Source organism: Carassius auratus, chromosome 34, assembly GCF_003368295.1.
Source record: "Carassius auratus strain Wakin chromosome 34, ASM336829v1, whole genome shotgun sequence".
NCBI lineage: Eukaryota > Metazoa > Chordata > Actinopteri > Cypriniformes > Cyprinidae > Carassius > Carassius auratus.
In genome coordinates, this window is record NC_039276.1 from 22,176,642 (window position 1) to 22,195,923 (window position 19,282).

General features: G+C 38.6%; 2 protein-coding genes and 1 long non-coding RNA gene across 3 annotated transcripts in view; 2 read left to right on the plus strand and 1 right to left on the minus strand.

Moving 5' to 3' along the window:
• The window catches only part of LOC113053517 (mitogen-activated protein kinase kinase kinase 20-like), a 39,366-nt gene extending 33,691 nt beyond the window's left edge, over positions 1–5,675 (plus strand). The window contains exons 17-20 of the mRNA XM_026218631.1: positions 3,171–3,287; positions 3,536–3,610; positions 4,406–4,556; positions 4,667–5,675. Of these exons, the coding sequence (XP_026074416.1) occupies positions 3,171–3,287; positions 3,536–3,610; positions 4,406–4,556; positions 4,667–5,343 (1,020 nt within the window). The 3' untranslated portion in view covers positions 5,344–5,675. The remainder of the gene's footprint in view (positions 1–3,170; positions 3,288–3,535; positions 3,611–4,405; positions 4,557–4,666) is intronic.
• Positions 1–19,282, minus strand: part of LOC113053536 (uncharacterized) — a 42,335-nt gene that overhangs the window by 6,817 nt on the left and 16,236 nt on the right. Inside the window, exon 2 of the long non-coding RNA XR_003277238.1 lies at positions 13,820–13,917. This is a non-coding gene — a long non-coding RNA (uncharacterized LOC113053536). The remainder of the gene's footprint in view (positions 1–13,819; positions 13,918–19,282) is intronic.
• LOC113053527 (cell division cycle-associated protein 7-like) lies at positions 6,231–10,442 on the plus strand. The gene is made up of 10 exons (XM_026218646.1): positions 6,231–6,379; positions 7,049–7,189; positions 7,275–7,403; positions 7,488–7,688; positions 7,877–7,951; positions 8,151–8,351; positions 9,196–9,330; positions 9,462–9,611; positions 9,725–9,861; positions 10,023–10,442. Exons 1-10 carry the CDS (start codon positions 6,368–6,370, stop codon positions 10,051–10,053), a joined length of 1,212 nt encoding a protein of 403 aa, XP_026074431.1. The 5' UTR covers positions 6,231–6,367; the 3' UTR covers positions 10,054–10,442.

Below are 19,282 nucleotides of genomic sequence, written 5' to 3' on the forward strand. Positions count from 1 at the left end.
GTGCTCTGTCGAGATGTTGTGGAAATGTGAACGGCCACATGCTTTAAGCTGTTACCTTTGACCTCGGCGCGGGGCTGGCAGATTGGACGGATCATTACCGCTCTGCCGTGTCTAGCTTGGCCTCCTGGTAAGGAGCCTCATCTCCATTGCTAATGTGACTGAGAATGGATGTGAAGGTCTCTCGCTCTTGTTATGTCTGAGAAGCGAACACGGCCGCTTCTCTGCACTCTGATCTCCCGTCTTCACATCGTTCTGTCTCAGAAGAAGCACGTGTGTGTGAATGAATACTCTCCCACTGACACTCAAACATTCATTCTCACGCCTGGCTTCCTCCAGGATGTGTTTGCATTTACAGGTCACACCTCAATGCCACATGGCTTAACAACAGAGCAAAGTTCAACATTATCTGTAACACTCGACGAGCTAGTGATAAATGTGTCAATATATAAGCACTAATCGATTATCCTATTGTTCGAAGGCCCAGAGACACCGAACCATCATAAAAGAACTAGCAGCAACTAAAAGCTGACTTTCTGGTATTGTTGTGTATTATGTCGCCTGTGTCTTGGCCAGAAAAGTTGAACACAAATATTACAGTGAGGGACCAGCTAGTGCGTAACTCTCCATACCAGCAGGTGGCAGTAGACTGTATCTGTCAGTCAAAAGGAAACCAGAACTAGAACTGCAGATATTCAAACTGTAAACATACAAGAGCTTGTTTACCATTTACTGTCCTAGTTTAAGAGGGAGACAATTATTAGTGTTTTTATCTTAATAGTTTTTAAAGGTAAAACTGGTGTTGTTTTACACAACCATTGAGTAATTTTAACCAAAGAATGTTACAGGAAAGACTCTAAAGAATTATAGCAACCTGCAGAAAACTGGCATCTGATGTCTCTCTTAAAAGAGGGGGAAACCACCCCAGAAACACCCAGAATTAATTTGGAGCTGTAAAGCACCCAAATACTCAGAATAGGTGACTTGTGCAGAGGCAAGCATCACTCAGTTTGAATGACACCTCAAATCATGAAACTTATGAGGGGAGGTTTTGCTATTCGTGATTGTTTACCATTTTCACCGAGCAGGAGGATGATTTTTTCATGGTTCATGGTAAAATCCTGTGTATTATTTACACTGAAAGAGGGAATTAGAAGACCATAATATACTTGAGATGACTTGAGAGTAGCCAAAACACCCTGAAACCACATAGCAATGCACTAAAAAAAAACCAGAACACCTTAGCAATGTCCTGGAAATCACCCACAAGTTTTGTATGGGGAAGAAGTGGCACTTACTTCAGAAAATTAAAGGACTACGCCCTGTGAAGCCGTGTTTTACAGTGAATTTATATGAAGCTCAGCCAATAAGAATCAAGGACCGGAACTATCAGTAATTCTATACTTATAAACGCAATACTTTTGTTTTTGCCCCTATTTTCATAAGCTGATCTCAAAGATCAAATACTTTTTCAATGTACACAAAAGGCTTATTTCTCTAAAAAGATTTTCACAAATCTGTCTAAATCTGTGTTGGTGAGCACTTCTTCTTTGCCGAGAAAATCCCTCCACCTCACAGGTGTGGCATATCAAGATGCTGATTAGACAGCATGATTATTGCAAAGGTGTGCCTTGTGTTGGCCATAATAAAAGACCTCTCTAAAATGTGCAGTTTTATCACACAGCACAATGCCACAGATGTCACATGTTTTGAGGGAGTGTGCAGTTGACATGCTGACTGCAGGAATGTCCACCAGAACTGTTGCCGGTGAATTGAATGCTAATTTCTCTAACATAAGCCGTTTCCAAAGGCGTTTCAGAGAAATTGGCAGTACATCCAACCGGCCTCACAACCGCAAACCATGTGTAACATCACCAGCCCAGGACCTCCACATCCAGCATCTTCACCTCCAAGATTGTCTCAGACCAGCCACCTGGACAGCGGCTGCAACAATCGGTTTCCATAACCAAGAAATTTCTGCACAAACTGTCAGAAACCGTCTCAGGGAAGCTCATCTGCAGGCTTGTCATCCTCATCGGGATCTCAACCTTACTGCAGTTCATCATGAGTGGGCAAATGCTCACATTCGAGGGTATCTGGCACTATGGAGAGGTGTTCCCTTCACATATGAGTCCTGATTTTCACTGTAGACATGTATGGCATCGTGTGGGTGAGTGTCAACGTTGTGGATCAAGTAGCCCATGGTGGCGTTGGGGTTATGGTATGGGCAGGTATATGTTATGGACAACGAACACTGTGTATTTAAAATGCCATCAATGAAATGCACAGAAATACCGTGAAGAGATCCTGAGGCCCATTGTTGTGCCATTCATCCACGACCATCACCTCATGTTACAGCATGATAATAATGCATGGCCCCATGTTGCAAGGATCTGTACACAATTCCTGGAAGCTAAAAACATCCCTGTTCTTGTATGGCCAGAATACTCACCGGACATGTCACCCATTGAGCAGGTTTGTGATTCTCTGGATCGGCATATACGACAGCGTGTTCCAGTTCCTGCAAATATCCAGCAACTTCACACAGCCATTGATGAGGAGTGGACCAACATCCACAAAACCAGATATTGACTGGTTATCAGACCCCCCCATCCCCCCCCCCCCAAATACAGTAAAACTGCACATTTCAGAGTGGCCTCTTATTGTGGCCAGCCTGAGGCACACCTGTGCAATAATCATGCTGTCTAATCAGCATCTTGATATGCCACACCTGTGAGGTGGACGGATTATCTCCGCAAAGAAGAAGTGCTCACTAACACAGATTTAGACAGATTTGTGAACAATATTTGAGAGAAATAGAACTTTTGTTTACATCAGTTCAGCTTCAGCTCAAGAAAAATAGGGGCAAAAACAAAAGAATTGCATTTATAATTTTGTTCAGTGTAAATATAATTTATATCAATTAGATTTTTTAACCTGAAAATTTGAAAATCCTTTTGTATTATACAGTACAGGGCAGATTCTTAACACCCATTATCATCCTCTAGGTTGTGCTGTTGGGTTATATCACCCTCAAACAGCTAAAATCATATAGATCTACATTTCTGTTTGTTGAAAACATTCATAATTTTTATGGCCACATTTACCTACGCATGATGCTACACTTTAACCTCAGTCTACCATCTGTATCTCTGTCTTTCTGACCTCTGCAGGACTGCAAATGGAAAATGTACATGGAGCTTGATGGGGATGAGGTGGCAATCGCATATATCAAAGACGTGACCTTTAATGCCAACAGGCCAGATGTAGATATATTAAAGATGACCAAGGTGGGAAATGTCATATAACACTGTTAATTACATCTCCATTATGTGTGCATGTGTTTTGAGGACTGCAGCAGAGGTTGTATAGCTGAGATGATGTGTCGTCATGCTTCCTCACGACTATGTCTATTCCACCAACACAAGTTTTAAATGTGTTGTGAGTAGAAAGAAGTACATGTTAGGATGGTGTCATGGCTTCCGGCCTTAGGTTGATGTGCTTTTCTGTTTGTGTTCAAATCTAAATGACACTCCAGCCTCCGTTTGTGATGGATAAGTGGATCGTCGGGATATCTGGCACACAAACTGTTGACTGCACAGTGAACTATGAGGTTAGTACTAGACATAAGACTACAACCACAGTACAGTCAACATAAAATAACACTTTATTTCACAGTTTTGTTCTGCATGTACTTCCCAGATACTTACTATATTAATTAGTAATAACCCTCAACTCATCCATGAACAAAACCTAAAAGCTTAACCATGTAGTTACTCACAACTTTCCTGGGTAAGTACACAAAGTACAGTGCATATACTGTAAAATAAAGTGCATCCAAAACTTTTGAAATGTCTTTTTTTATAGCAAAACTTGCATATTCTATAAGAATAAAATTACAGCAACAAAAAGTTACAGCAACAAAAGTGTCAGAGCAAGTTTTGATTAAATATTTATTGTTACTTTGAAATAATGGAAGATGGCACAATAACAATAACCTTGCGAAAAAGGTACTACTTAGTATACTTTCATATAAGTACAATTAAAAACAAACCTTTAAGATTTGAAGTACACTACAAGTGCATATTCAATCCAATTATGCTCACTTTTTCACAAGGGTAGGAATGCATATATTAAGAAAATAAATGTTTTTAAATTTCACTAAATATGAAGTTGGTGTTAAAGGCAACATTTCACTTGACATGTCTTTGTTATTTTATTGTACGTTCAGGTAGTAAACTGATAATGTCTAATAGTATATCCCGCTTCATAAATCTCCTTATGTGCAACTTGGAAAATAGTGTACGATTATTAGCGATATTTTGTAGTTAATTGAACGCAGCATTTTCAAATGTGCCATTAAGGTTACAAAGGGACATGCTTCAGCTGGTAGTTTGTCTCTTGGCAGAGTAACGTGAGATCTCCTAAGTGCACGAGACATGAGCACAGAGTGCAGTGGAGACCAGATAGCGGGAGGGACGTGATCAGACCTGTAGAGCTGCTCATCGAGACGGCGCCAAACATCAGGGAAGGTTACAACAGAAGCAGGTCCAACTCAGGTAATACAATACTGATATTTAGTTTGGACTTCCAAGACTGAATGTCCTTTCAGCCCTATTTCGTATATTCATGGAAAATGTCTTGGTTTGTCATTCTGTCCCTCGATCAGGTGTTGATCCCAGATGGATTCACAGTCTAAGAATGAAGCAGATAAGAGAGCATATTGCCCCGGAGTCCCCGGGCAAGATGACCCTCCCTCAGTTCCTGTCCGTCATCGGGAGCCAATCATCATACGCCGCTGCTGTCAGGAGATCGCCCAATCGCAGTCCTCTCACGCCATGGACAGACTCACGGAGTTCCTCTCCCACCCTTTCTGTCAAACTCTCCAATATCCATCTGGGGTCAAAGGGCAGCAGCCCGTCCAGCACGACATCTGAGAGCACCTCAGAGCGAGAGCGGCCCCCTAGTGCTGGAGCTCAACACCACTACCACAGAAAAACATGCTACGACCACACATTTAAAATCACTGGAGGAGGAAGAGGAGTAGTGGAAGCTAGAAGGTCTAATCAGACATCACAGAGAGGATCTAGAGGCTTCCAACATGCTGGACGGCCAAGAAACAACCACTCCTATATTACACCACCAAACCACCAACCACGCACAATACCAGGGATGTCAGTCGTCAGTGAAGGGGTGAAGCAGAAAGAGGCGGGGTTTGTTGATGGGGACTGGATTAAAGTAGAAAGAAAGAAATCTAATAAACAGGATCAAAAACATCAGGAAGTGAGGCAGGGCAGAGGCCGGCCACGTAGAGGAGGGAGAGGCGGCGGGCGTGGACGAAGTTGAGCATTTATAAAGCGTTCGGCTGATAGAAGGGGTTGCTAATGAATCACGTTTGATCTACTGTAAGGGCTGGAGAGATGGTGTATAACCAATGCACTTAACCCTACCCAGACAGCAAGCAGTTTCGGCCCAGATCTGGCCCACATGGATTTCAAGTGGGCCAGATGTGGGCTTGTTCTGGGCCGAAACTGCTTTCTGTCTGGGTAGTTGTCTATAGGAGATTATTGGTGTACTGTAAGCATCAATGCATCATGAGATGGAAGTACTGATCTTAAATGACAAAATTATGTTGGTTTTTTTTCTAAAAAATAAAAAATAAATTGTCTCTGCTCTTTCATAGTTTACATTACCTTTCCAGGTTTAAACTTGAATTTGAGTATCTTGTGCTCACTGGTTTTCTTTTGTTTCTTTTTTAAAAATGTGTTTAATACGGTGTTCAATTCTTTAGTGGAGATCATAACTGAGAGCTTTTTCTATTAAACTGTTTCTGCCTGCAAGGAAAGGTTATATTGTTCTAATTACTTAAGATTATTTCATTTATATGATATAAAAGATTTATTTATTATATTGGACGAATTTTTAACTTTTGACAATGTATAAGATGTGAATAAAATGTAAATCTTAAAGTTTCTCTGGTTGTTTGATTTTAGTCAGCATTTCGCGCGTTTTGTGTGTCCTTATGAACTCTGAGGTTTGGCGCCACAGCGAAAGATCCTGTAAGCGCATGCAAAGCCACATTTATATTCACTTTTATTTACATAACCCAGGACTTCTAATACGACTATATCAACAAGTGTATACTGAACTCATAATTAAATAGATAAAGCAGCTCTTGAATCTTCAGCCTGTTCGATTGTGTTACTTTATTAGTTTTACGGAGCTTCCAGGACTCGCGTGTGGCGCGAAGAGAGCCACGCCTCTTGAAGAATTACCCGCCAACTTCCAGAAGAAACCCCGCGCCAAAGCACAGACACACACATTCACAGAGGACTTCGGCGCACTGTACACCTACACACCCTCAACCACAATGCGCTCCAAGGTACAGTAAAATAGATCAGCTTTTATATATATTTATATATATATAGTTTTCTATTGACCTGAAAGTACAGTTGCTGCTGTATGTGTGGGTTTTTTGAATTAATAATGCCTGTCGCCTATAAAGTTTGTTTCAACGCTATAAAAGAGTGAAATCACTTTCAAACGATTGATCTTATTATGGTAACGTTACATAAATTTATTGGAAGTATGGATAATATTGATGTTTTAGTAAAATATTATGCTTATGTTTAGTGGGGGAAGGGGTCGAAAAAACTTTAGATAAACATGTAACGTTAATAAATACTTGTAATGTAACTTACAGTTAATCAATATTATGATATTATGTTTGTCTACCCACTAAAATTTAAATTCAATTTCTCAATTTTATACAAGTAACTTGTTCTTGCAAAAATAACTTGGTGCAAAAATAATTTAATTTATTTTTGCCTAATATTCATGGCCTCCAGGCGTTTAAAGAAAGTCAGTTTCACTTTTACTTCTCACCCATCTGCACTCCTTTATTTTATAATCATATCTACATGTGATTTCCAGTGTTTACCTACTTTAAATTGCCATTACTTGCTGTGTAGAGGTTGCATGTTTGAGACCGCCCTCTCTCCTGGAAACCTGTGTGCAGGTTTGACTCTTTGTTGTGTGTTGTTGTGCACAGAGGCAGCAGGTGAGCTCTCCCTCCACCAGGATGAACCTGCGCAGTTACAGAAGCACTGCTGTGGTACCTGTGGAAACCTCCTCCTCTTCCTCCTCCGATGACAGCTGTGACAGTTTTGGATCTGATGGTTTTGGGACCTCGGTATGACTTGACTTTATCCATACAGAAAATGATCCTAGACCTCTCTCTTAAAGTCATTCGATAATAAAGTTTTGCCTTTTTATAGAAGAGACCGCTGAGACCGACGAGAAGCTCTGCTCCGATTGAGAAAGTGTTTAAAGTTTTACCTGCGACGGAGGAAGAGGATGCGTGCAGCGGCTTTGAGAAGGACCTGAACGACGACATGACACACATGGTTTGTTACCACAGGCCATATATATAACGGCTTTTGAAATGATGAGTACTCTCAAATAACCAACTGTTGTTGTTTTTCTAACAGAAGATGGACTCTGATTCTGAGACCGGTTCACCTGTCAGAAAAACTCGCAAATCATTCACACTCAGAGTAGCCATGAAGTTCCCCAACAAACGAGCCAGTCCATCAAAGCCCGAGTCCAAACCTAAACCTGAACCAAAAGACTCGGAGAGCGAGAACTTCATGATGAAGAGAGCGCTGAACATCAAAGAGAACAAAGCTATGGTGAGGACGTCGACTTCTACATGTGCACCTTGTGCTTTTTATTTATTTATCCAACCCTAGATATCAGTATGCTTTTATCATTTCAAGTTTGACTGTAATTCTTAGGAGAATAATCTTCACTATTTTTAAGTGTGTGTTGATTAGTTTGAGTATGAATCTAGTTTTAACAGAATTTTGATCTCTTGTAGCTCGCTAAGTTAATGGCTGAGCTGGATAAGGTTCCTGGACTCATTCCTAGGAAAGCTTTGTCACAAGGCAACACGGTAAGACTTTACAGTGCGGCTGTAAAAAAAAAATATATTAAAAAATATATTAATATCATTAATACTACTACTACTGATGATAAAGTGACACTAATACATTTATTAACAACAATTACTGTGAATAACTTGTTAATGCAAATAAATTAATAGTAATATTATGTGCAACATTTAATTTCTTCCCCCTTCGGTCCCTGCACAGCCTCGTCGTGCTCCGCGCCGCTCTCTGGACCTCAACAGCGCTCGCCGGCGAAACCCGGAGCGAACGTCACGTCCTCACACACGTTCACGGTCACTGGTGGATGGACCACCCTCCCCGGCCCCAGAGGAAGAAACCGAGGACAAATACAGCCTCGTGCGCAGAAACCGAAATTACGATGATGATGATTATGATGAAGAGGAGGTGTGTTTCGGCTATTAATATCAAGAGATGTTCTTTTTTCCCCGTTCCAGTGTGCATGTTGAAATTATACACCACTGTTCAAAAGTTTGGGAGAGTGAAATATTGATTTTTTTTTTTTTTTTTTTTTTTTAATTCTTGAATGCATTTTAAAATGTAATTTCTGTGATGCAAAGTAAAATTTTCTGCATGATTACTCTGCTCTTCAGCAGTGTTGGCATAAACACATTACAGTTAACACGAGTTACGTAATCATTACTTTTTTTAAGTAACTAGAAAAGTAACGCATTCCTTTTAAACTTATATCAAAATTTTATTTACTTTTTCAAACAAGTTACTTTGTTTTCCCATTTATTCACCGACTCCTCTCGTGTCCCGTGTTGAGAGAAATTAGGAGTGAGGTGCAGAGGCACTTCCTTCAACCTGAGGATTATTCATTTCACTTTTGATGTGACGGTAAAGTTGCTAAAAATGTAACTAGGTTGTTGTTTTTTTTAAATTAAAAATAAGCAAGCCCAACTTGGGTGACAAGTAACAAAAAATTAACCATGCATAGTTACTTTTTATAAAGTAACTTCCCCCAACACTGGTCTTCAGTGTCACGTGATCCTTATGTTTTGCTGATCAAAAAATGTTTGTTTATTTCTTTATTTTTTTTAATCAGTGTTGAAGACAGTTGTGCTTAAGTTTTAGGAACATTTTAATGTCTTAAATGCATCAAGTTTGAAAAATTGAACATTTCTTTGAAAAAGGATCAATCTGGCTGTCCCCAAGCTTTTGAGCAGTAGTGTGCATGCACTCTCAAGCTTTCATGTTGAATTAATGCGAGTGCCTCGTGTGTGAGCAGAAGGAGCCACGTCGGCGCAGCTACAACAGCTCTCTGACGATCCCTCACGTCGTGAGGCCTGTGGAGGAGATCACTCGGGCTGAACTGGACAACATCTGTGTCAACGTCAGAGAGAAGATTTACAACCGGGCCACTGTAAGTCCCCCTTCCCAATCTGATGCTTTTACCATCACAACACCTGTTCGGCACCCAAGCTTTCATTTCTCAGCTTGTTTGAGGCTCTGTAGACTCTTGATGAGCGTGTGGGCTGTGCTTTTGTCCATCAGGGATCCACCTGCCATCAGTGTCGACAAAAAACAACCGACACCAAGACCAACTGCCGCAACCCAGAGTGTGTGGGTGTTCGAGGGCAGTTCTGCGGGCCTTGTCTCAAGAACCGTTACGGAGAAGACGTCCGTGATGCCCTCTTGAACCCGGTTAGTCTTTATGCATATCGTGAAAGCATTTGCATCAGCATATGGGTTATTATAATCAGATCAGCTAGCATTCTCCTAAGCGATTACATGGTGTTGTCCTCTTCTTCTTCTAGGAGTGGCTTTGCCCCCCGTGCAGGGGCATCTGTAACTGCAGCTTCTGTCGTGCCAGAGAGGGCCGCTGTGCTACAGGTGTGCTCGTGTACCTGGCCAAGTACCACGGCTACGACAATGTCCACGCTTATCTGAAAAGGTATGCAGCTGTGTTCGAAAAACAGCTTGGGCTGCCTATCTAGACAGCACTTTAAAGCATCGTAGTCGCAGTGTCTGTAGACCACTCACTTAGAGACTGTTGTCAGTCAATTTTTGGGTGAACCTGTGAAAGCATAACTGTGACCTGACCTCTCTCCACAGTTTAAAGAAGGAACTGGAGGAAAGTGAATAAGATGGTTGCCATGTTCTGCGGAGTCCAACCCAAACTGACATCATCATCATCATCATAATCCTCAAGTAGCTCAATCATTGACGTGATTCACTGAGCTTTCTTAAACTTGCTGCAGGTTGAGAAGCTTGCTGTTAATTTGAGTAGACCGTTGTGAGTTGTCTACATGAAATCATTAAGTTTGCATTGTTTTAAATGTGTCTTTTTTTTTAATTCTTTTACAAAGGGAGTGTTTTTATCTCTTCTGTATTGGTAAATTGTACAATTGTTGGCTGCAATACTTGTCTTTGCTGTTTTTTTACGATGGTTCTTCAGTCTGTAGGTTCTTCAGACGCTGTAATAACTGCGCTATGTACTGCTTTAGTACTTGAATAAAATTTGTGCTTTTTAAAGTTTTGTTGTCTTTGTGGGAAAATGTTACTCTTGTTCTTTGAAAATCTTACACCATGTTTAGTAAGTTTTGATGTTAATGACGGGGTCTCTGCAGGATTTTTAAGCTCAAATGTAAGACCTTTTTAAGACCTACACAAATAAAGTTAATACGGTGAGTGGGGCTGGGCAATGTGTACAGTACCATATTAAACTGTAAAAAGCATAATTTATAGTTCAGATACACGTTTTCACAAAACAAAACATTTTATAAAATGTTAAACTTTTACATTTTTAAGAAAATGGTTGAGCCAAAAGCATTATATTAATTGTAACAATTGTTATTGATAAAATCTATCAGTTAAATAATATAAATTAGAGTATGCGATGTCAACAAAAAATGATATCTTGATCATTTTCTGGGATTGTATCGTTAACTGATTGCATTATATTTTGCTATAGATTGTTACTGGCCTGATATCTATAATTGTGCAACATGGCTCCTGACTGTTTTGCTAGTCATCTTCTGTGTGATAAGTTCAAAGCAATGATAAAAATTAATCATTTCCAACTAGTTTTAAGGCCACTTTTACCTTTAAGCCATTTTTTCTAAAAGTGTGCACCATCTTTTGAGTCAAAATCTTGCATTTGGGATGTTACCATGCAAATGAAATCGGTATCAACAAAATTAATCTTTGCAATGCAGAGGAAACACCGAAGCTGCATTAGAAGTGTCATTTAGATGCATTTACACACTGTTTTATGCAGCTCTGAGGCACATGGAATACTTTAACTTATAGAACATAATGTTTTGATGTTTTAAACATAAAACAATGAAAACTGACGTTTGAAATTATTTAAAAAATGAAAAGTTAATTTAAATGTGAAATTAAAACCCCCAGTAGGTAGCAGCAAGCCATTGTTAAGTGAGTCATTGCGTTTGAACTGAATCATTTACATGGGCAATTTATTTTGGAAGTTTCAAATTATTATTTTTTTTTTATTCAGAACACAACATAGATGACATATCAAATGTTTAAACTGAGAAAATGTAAACTTTTACAGGAATAATAAGTTTATTTTAAATTTCAAGGCATCAACACAGCTCAAAAAAATTGGCACAAGGCCATGTTTACCACTGTGTGGCATCCCCTCTTCTTTTTATAACAGTCTGCAAACGTCTGGAGACTGAGGAGACAAGTTGCTCAAGTTTAGGAATAGGAATGTTGTCCCATTCTTGTCTAATACAGGCTTTTAGTTGCTCAACTGTCTTAGGTCTTCTTTGTTGCATTTTCCTCTTTATGATGCTCCAAATGTTTTCTATGGGTGAAAGATCTGGACTGTAGGCTGGCCATTTCAGTACCTGGATCCTTCTTCTACACAGTCATATGTTGTAATTGATGCAGTATGTGGTCTGACATTGTCATGTTGGAAAATCCAAGGTCTTCCCTGAAAGAGACGACGTCTAGATAGGAGCATATGTTGTTCTAGAACTTGGAAATTACCTTTCAGCATTGATGGTGCCTTTCCAGATGTGTAAGCTGCCCATACCATCAGATATGCAGGCTTCTGAACTGAGCGCTGATAACAACTTGGGTTGTCTTTGTCCTCTTTAGTCCAGATCACATGGCGTCCCAGTTTTCCAAAAAGAACTTCAAATTTTGATTCGTCTGACCACAGAACAGTTTTCCACTTTGCCACAGTCCATTTTAAATGAGCCTTGGCCCAGAGAAAACGCCTGCGCTTCTGGATCATGTTTAGATATGGCTTCTTTTTTGACCTATAGAGTTTTAGCCGGCAACGGCAAATGGCACAGTGGATTGTGTTCACAGACAATGTTTTCTGGAAGTATTCCTGAGCCCATGTTGTGATTTCCTTTACAGTAGCATTTCCATAATTGATGCAGTCCCGTCTAAGGGCCCAAAGATCACGGGCATCCAGTATGGTTTTCCGGCCTTGACCCTTACACACAGAGATTGTTCCAGATTCTCTGAATCTTTGGATGATATTATGCACTGTAGATGATGATAACTTCAAACTCTTTGCAATTTTTCTCTGAGAAACTCCTTTCTAATATTGCTCCACTATTTTTCACCGCAGCATTGGGGGAATTGGTGATCCTCTGCCAATCTTGACTTCTGAGAGACACTGCCACTCTGAGAGGCTTTTTTTCATACCCAATCATGTTGCCAGTTGACCTTATAAGTTGCAAATTGGTCCTCCAGCTGTTTCTTACATGTACATTTAACTTTTCTGGCCTCTTATTGCTACATGTCCCAACTTTTTTGTAGTTGTAGCTCTCATGAAATCCAAAATGAGCCAATATTTGGCCTGACATTTCAAAATGTCTCGCTTTCAACATTTGATATGTTATGCATATTCTATTGTGAATAAAATATAAGTTTATGAGATTTGTAAATTATTCCATTCCTTTTTTACTCACAATTTGTACAGTGTACCAACTTTTTTGGAATTGTATATGATATACAATATCATATTGTATATGAAATTATATAAATATATACATGTTTTACCGGACATCTTCAATAGATAGATAATTAAAAATATTGTACAATCTAAACTCTAACTTCATTCAGTAACATTTTTTTTATTATAAGAAAAATGGTTTTCAACATTACGGTTAAATTATGTTGACTTAGTCTTGATTTTACTGACAGTTAAAAAAAAAAAAAAAAAAATCTTAAAATGAAACTCATTTTAAATGTGAACTTTTTTTTTTTTTTTTTTTTTTGTAGTTAAATTCTAAGGACAGTTGTTAATAATAAAATAGGTGTTATAGAATGACAGGAATGACCAGAAGGAGTTTGAGCTCCTAGATTTACCAAATAAACGGAGAAGCTCCTTTTGCATCTAACATCAGCACCACCCCTGACAAACATTTCATACTACATCAGTTAGTCCACCTCGATGTCTAGTTCAGCAGAAATTCAATCACAAAGGAATATTGTGGTGATTTGAACATGTCCTCAGCTCTTGCTCATCGTGCCCCTGTGGGTTAAGAGGGCATAAAGAGGGGGACGGGGGGCTATTACCCCTCAGCCAGAGCCCTGCAGAGGAGAACAGAGCACTGTGATATACTGCAGTCTGCTCGTGTCCCTCATTAAGAGCTGCCACTAATGGTGTGGAAATAATTAGCAGACTCTAATGGGAAATCTTATACCTGTGAATCATTTTTCCCTGTTAAAGCTCTTTCACAACCCTCAGCTCACTTGTTCCTTGATTTTTTTTCCATCCTCTCATTGAGATTGCTGCTGACTTTCTGAAATAAAACCCTTAATCCAGCTTTCACATTCTGTGTGATGGTGTGTTAGTACCATGGTACCACCAGTTCAGTTAGTGTGCTGTATGAAGCTGTGGACAGTTATGGATGCTTTCTTACCCAAAGTGTCCACAGTACACGGGACGTTCAGTCTGAACATCATCAGATCTTGATCAGTGGTTTCCTGGATGGATTCAGGCAGAGGCAGAGGATTTCATCTGGTGGGGAAAAAAATAAACAGCAAAAAGTTCAACAGAAGCTCATTTTATTATATGGTCACACTGGAAAACAAACACTTTTGCTGTGAATGGCCACACTCAGGCCTAACTGATAAATAAGAGCTTTGTTTTCGGTATCCACTTCATCCAGCGCTGTTTGTCATATCAATACTGTCTGTTTCACTGACTGAGAGAAATGATTGATGAATGATTCAAAGAATCAATGCGAATCGGTTCAGAAGGTTTGGGAAACATGCTGAAATGTTCTCAGTAGTGTTGCCATGTCCGCGGTTTTTACTTTAACACAGTTGCCACCGGTTGTTTTTATTTCCGCGGGTAAAAGCAACCGCAATAAAGTGACATTTAGCCACCTTTTACCAAAAGGAATCCCGCCAAACAACCTCCCGGGACGCCATTTGTACCAGTGGAACCCCCACGAAAAAGCGTTTGGGCTAGTTACTATTGAGAGGGTTTGTTGTGAAAACCTGGCAACCTAGTTTCTCATAGAGTTTCTCTGCTCATCCTGAGCCATTTCCACAAAGTTTTCTGACTTTTTTTTATTTTCTGATCCTAGTGGAAGGTTTTTACCAAGGTATTAAAGTTACAGTACAGTAGTAGCAGTGTAACTGTATTTGATGTCAATTCTGGTCTCTTTTGTCAGTGCAGGCTATGCCCCCAGAATCTTTTCGGATCTGCAGGAATCAAACCTTCAAAAGTATTTATTTGCATAATAAAGATGCACTCGAAAATACTGGTATTAAATACCAATGATCATCCACTTTAGGGTGATGAATATTTAGGGAAATAATTGTTTACGACGCTCCAGCGTCGAGCTGATCTGGTAATCAGGCTATGAAATACAATATTTATTCATTAGAGCGAACTTAATGAGGCCTCGCGGCGCTAATTATGAAAAGCAGCGTAGCGCTAAATGAGCGCGGGAGAGACGGGAGCGCGCGCTTTTCTTACCTGTTTCCCGCGCTGCGGGGTCAGCGGGCATCACGAGCTCTGCGCGTGATTATGTGTGATGATGGCCACACAAACACTGCAGCACTGCAGCACGGACTGGCAGAAGCAGGAGTGCTCGTGACTGCTGTTGTATTCGTGATTAATAATTATATGTGGAATATTTAGTTTTTATTACGAGCCCACGTTGTTCAGATGCGTGCTTCTGTTTGAGATCACAGCTCACACAATCTCCCGCGGTTAAACATTGATTGAAAGAGCAGGAGGAAGAGAAGGGGTGAATTTAGATTCTAGCTAGTTTATATGAGAATACAGAGTATAATAAGATTTACATTTCGCTTTAATATGGAAGTCACAGAAATGTAATGCACTAAACACATATTAGTATGCATCTTATGCTCCTTTACACTGACAGTTAACACATCATCCCTGCACACCGCCTTATATTCAAACAACACTGCCTCTTTAAAAGTACAAAGGTACCACTAAAAGTACAACTAAAAAGTACATGTTAATAATAATCATCATCATCATAAAAACTAATATTTAAAATAATAATTATGTGATTGCTTTCACTGATAAATGCAAAAATGTATTTGGAATTGCAAGCCTAATATTTGTACTTTCTACATATAGTGTGTTTGCAAATTGTCTGTATGGATGCATAAAAGTGTTTTTTTTTTTTTTTTTTTTTTTTTTTTTTTTTTTTAAATGATAAAACTATTCCATAATGCAATGAGCTCAACTTTCCATTTGCAGTGTCTTTTTGAACAAAAGTAATTAGTCAGTAATTAGTTTCACTTGATAATAATAATAATAATAATTATTATTGTTATTGTTGTTGGTGATGGTTTTTATTATTATTATTTGAAATTACAAGCAGCATGTATTCTGTAATATTAAGTGAATAGTTCGTTCTATTCTGGGTCAAGTAAATGAAGTTCAAAATCATGACTGATATTACTTCAGGTTTATTTGTCACACTGGAAATGGAAGGGCAGATGCATTGTGGGATATACTGTTCCATGAATGATGTGGGCTCTGTGGTATACTGCACATTATAGCCAATGCATTAAGTCATTTGACATGCATGCATATTATCTGCATGCACAGTGTGCATACTGGATACTGCAGTAAGAGTGAGAGCGCTGTGATCGAGCAGGTCACAGCTCTCTGGACTAGACTGCATGCTGATCTTCTGAGGTTTCTGGGATTGTGTGACAAGTCCCCAGCAGTGCTAGTCCAGCTCTGTGTGCTGACTCTAACAGCAGCTCATGTCAGAGACGTTATCAGAGAGAGAGACGCCCGACTGCAGTGGTTCCATCTCACAGGAAATTGCTAACTCACCCTAACAAAACAAAGCACAAGTGCACTCACAGTGCAGTCCTCAGAGCAAGCCAGATAACATGACATTATAAATAGTGCATCTCTCTCTCTCTCTCTCTCTCTCTGCTGTGACATTAAGGCAGTTTTAGAGACTTTGAAAAGCAATTTAAAAAAGTGCCTCACATCTTGTATAAAATCACAGAAGGATGCTAGTGATAATATACAGATTTAGAAATTAAATAAGCACAATCTAAAATGTTAAATAGAATTATACACGGAGCAATACTCAATCTTATAGTCCTAAAACATTTCTGACTACAGCTTATAGATGAACAGAAATGACTACAGAGAGCGAGCATCATGAGATGCAGTGCAGTGTTTCTCCTGGAGGGGGAGCTCTGATGCAGCACACCTTCTGAAGCCAGGCTTCACACCTGTCAGACTGAACTGTGTCACTGCATATAAGCCTCTTATTTGTGGTCTAAAATTGTTTCATCAACCAGGAGGGTTTTGGCCACCAAAGGGGAAATTATATTTTAGGTTAGACAGCTTGCTGGTCAATGAAAAGCCACACTGGTAAACCTTTAATGTAACATTTAATGTATCATTTAAGAATATCACTTTTTTTTTTTTTTGCAGGTACAGTAAAAGTTATGGTTATTTACATATTCTGTTGACTGGGAACAACCGTATTAAGCCTTTCTTTATTGTAAAATGAATTGGAGATTGTTTAGAAATTGTTATCTTAAATTTTCTTCACTTTGTCTTAAAAAGAAATGATATAATACATTTTCTAAATAAGAAATCAAAGTATTTTAATGCACTAAAATATGAATATTTTGTTTGCAAACATACTAAAGCATACTTATGAAGTGTCAGATGCTCAATTACATTAAATATCATCATCAGTTTCACAGTAATTCATCTTAGGAAATGATGCCGATTGTTTTTAATCAATCTGATGTGCTACTGGAGATCTATATGTCATACGCAAAATAAGCTTTTTAGATTCTCAATTAGGTTAAACGAGAGTAAAATAGTTTTGGAAGTAAAAACAAACTGCGAGGCTGAAAGATTCTTGCAGATGATGAGGAAAAGGTCTTGTGTTTGATGTGTGCATGGATGACGGAGACGGGACAGCAGTGTGTGGAGTTATTCAGGAGTGTGAGAGGGAGCGAGAGGGTTTTATTGAGCTCATCCGTTACTCTCTCAGCTGTGATGTGAGGCACTGCTAAGCTTCATTAGTTTTTACCTCATTAATCTGCTCTCTCATAATCTGTAACACACAATTCACCTCAATTCATTACACCACAGGCCCGCGCCAGAGCCCTCCATTCATATAGAAATATACCTGATTCATAGAAAAATATATATTTGATAAGGATTGATGGAAAACAAACAAGTAAATTTAATTAATTTAATTTGTATGCAGTTCAATTGTTATGAGTGTTTAATGATATTTTATAAACATTTAAATAATTTAAAATTAAAAATACTCTAAATTAAAATAAATAAATAATAATAATTAAAACTGTATCTAATAATGATATGAAGTTTTAGGCAATATTCTTATGCACTCTCAAAAATCTCATTAAATTAAAATAATATAAAGTACAGTTTTGTTATTTATACAGTATATTTATATATCCGACTGAAAATTGTGTTTATTTATTTTATTAAATATTAAATTTATTTTAGTAATTATTACATATTGATTAATTATTTTTTTATTCATCTTTTTGTATCACATACAGACAGAGTAATACACAAATAAATATTTTATCTTAAAATTTCACAAATGTTATTAATTTATTAATTTTCTTTAAAAAGTCTTTCCCCCCCTTTAATAATAAAATGATCTTGCCATACCCTGATTTTATTTCCAACTAAAATTGCATTAAACATAATGGTTCTTTTCATTCTTTTAGGGAAAGTATACTGCGTGGTTGTACATTAACAGAAATCATACTAGCATAGAGTTTCTGACATGAGGGATTATGAGTGTGTGCATCTGTAAGAAAGTAAATATATGTGTGTGTGTGTGTGTGTGTGTGTGTGTGTGTGTGTGTGTGTGTGTGTGTGCGCGTGTGTGTGTGTTACAGCAAGGAGGTGGTGTTCAAACCCCTGTGACACATTTAACAACACTAACTGTATTTAGCAGGCACATGAATCGCAATATTATTTCTCAAATATTATGAGTGGTCTTTTGAAGGTGTGAAATTTTTTTTTCTATTCTTACATGTGATTCAAACCCATTAAAACACTCATGCAGAGACATTAAAATGAAGGAATGAATGTTCGGCAATTAATCTAATGATTTCATTGTCCTTCAATATTCTCTGTTTGATTCAGTCTGAACTATTGAAATGAAGCTTATGTGCTCATTATATCAGCTTTCATTTAAGGATCATCTATCTATCTATCTATCTATCTAGTGTTATGCATGTTTGATATAATACTGTTTCTATTTGAATGTAACTAATTCTTCTGCTCTCAGGACAGGAGTTGGTTTCTGTAAAACAGGGAAAAGCGCAGCGTGTTGACTGAATTCTCCCCAAATCCCAGAAGTAATGCATTGTTTAAAAACCCCTAATATATCCCAGAGCTAAAATAATTTAAATAATACATTAAAAAATTGTCACAGGAAAAAAAAAATGTAATTGCAAAATATGAGATTACACCCTGGAGCTTGATTCTTTAACCAAACATGCTGTGGCTGGTTAGCTTCTGTCACAGAGGACCAGGCCGCCACGCACACATTAATTTCTCCTCTCTCAGAGGCAAGAAAACAATTAGGTGTCTGGAAACACATTTCACCATCAGCCACTTGACACAGTTTTGGACGTATCACAGGGGCAACTGTCTGCGGGAGGACGAGAGACGAAGTCATTACCGTCAGGTTTCTAGGAAAAGCTCACGATTTAAAAACATTTCAATTAGGGGTGATGCTAAACAGTCTAAAGCTGTGGATCGTGACCCAGGTCTGCGCTGACAGCAGGGGAAACAATGCAAATAAACCACATTATCATTCACTGTTAGGACAGCCAAATAATTGAACTTTAATTTTCGAAGG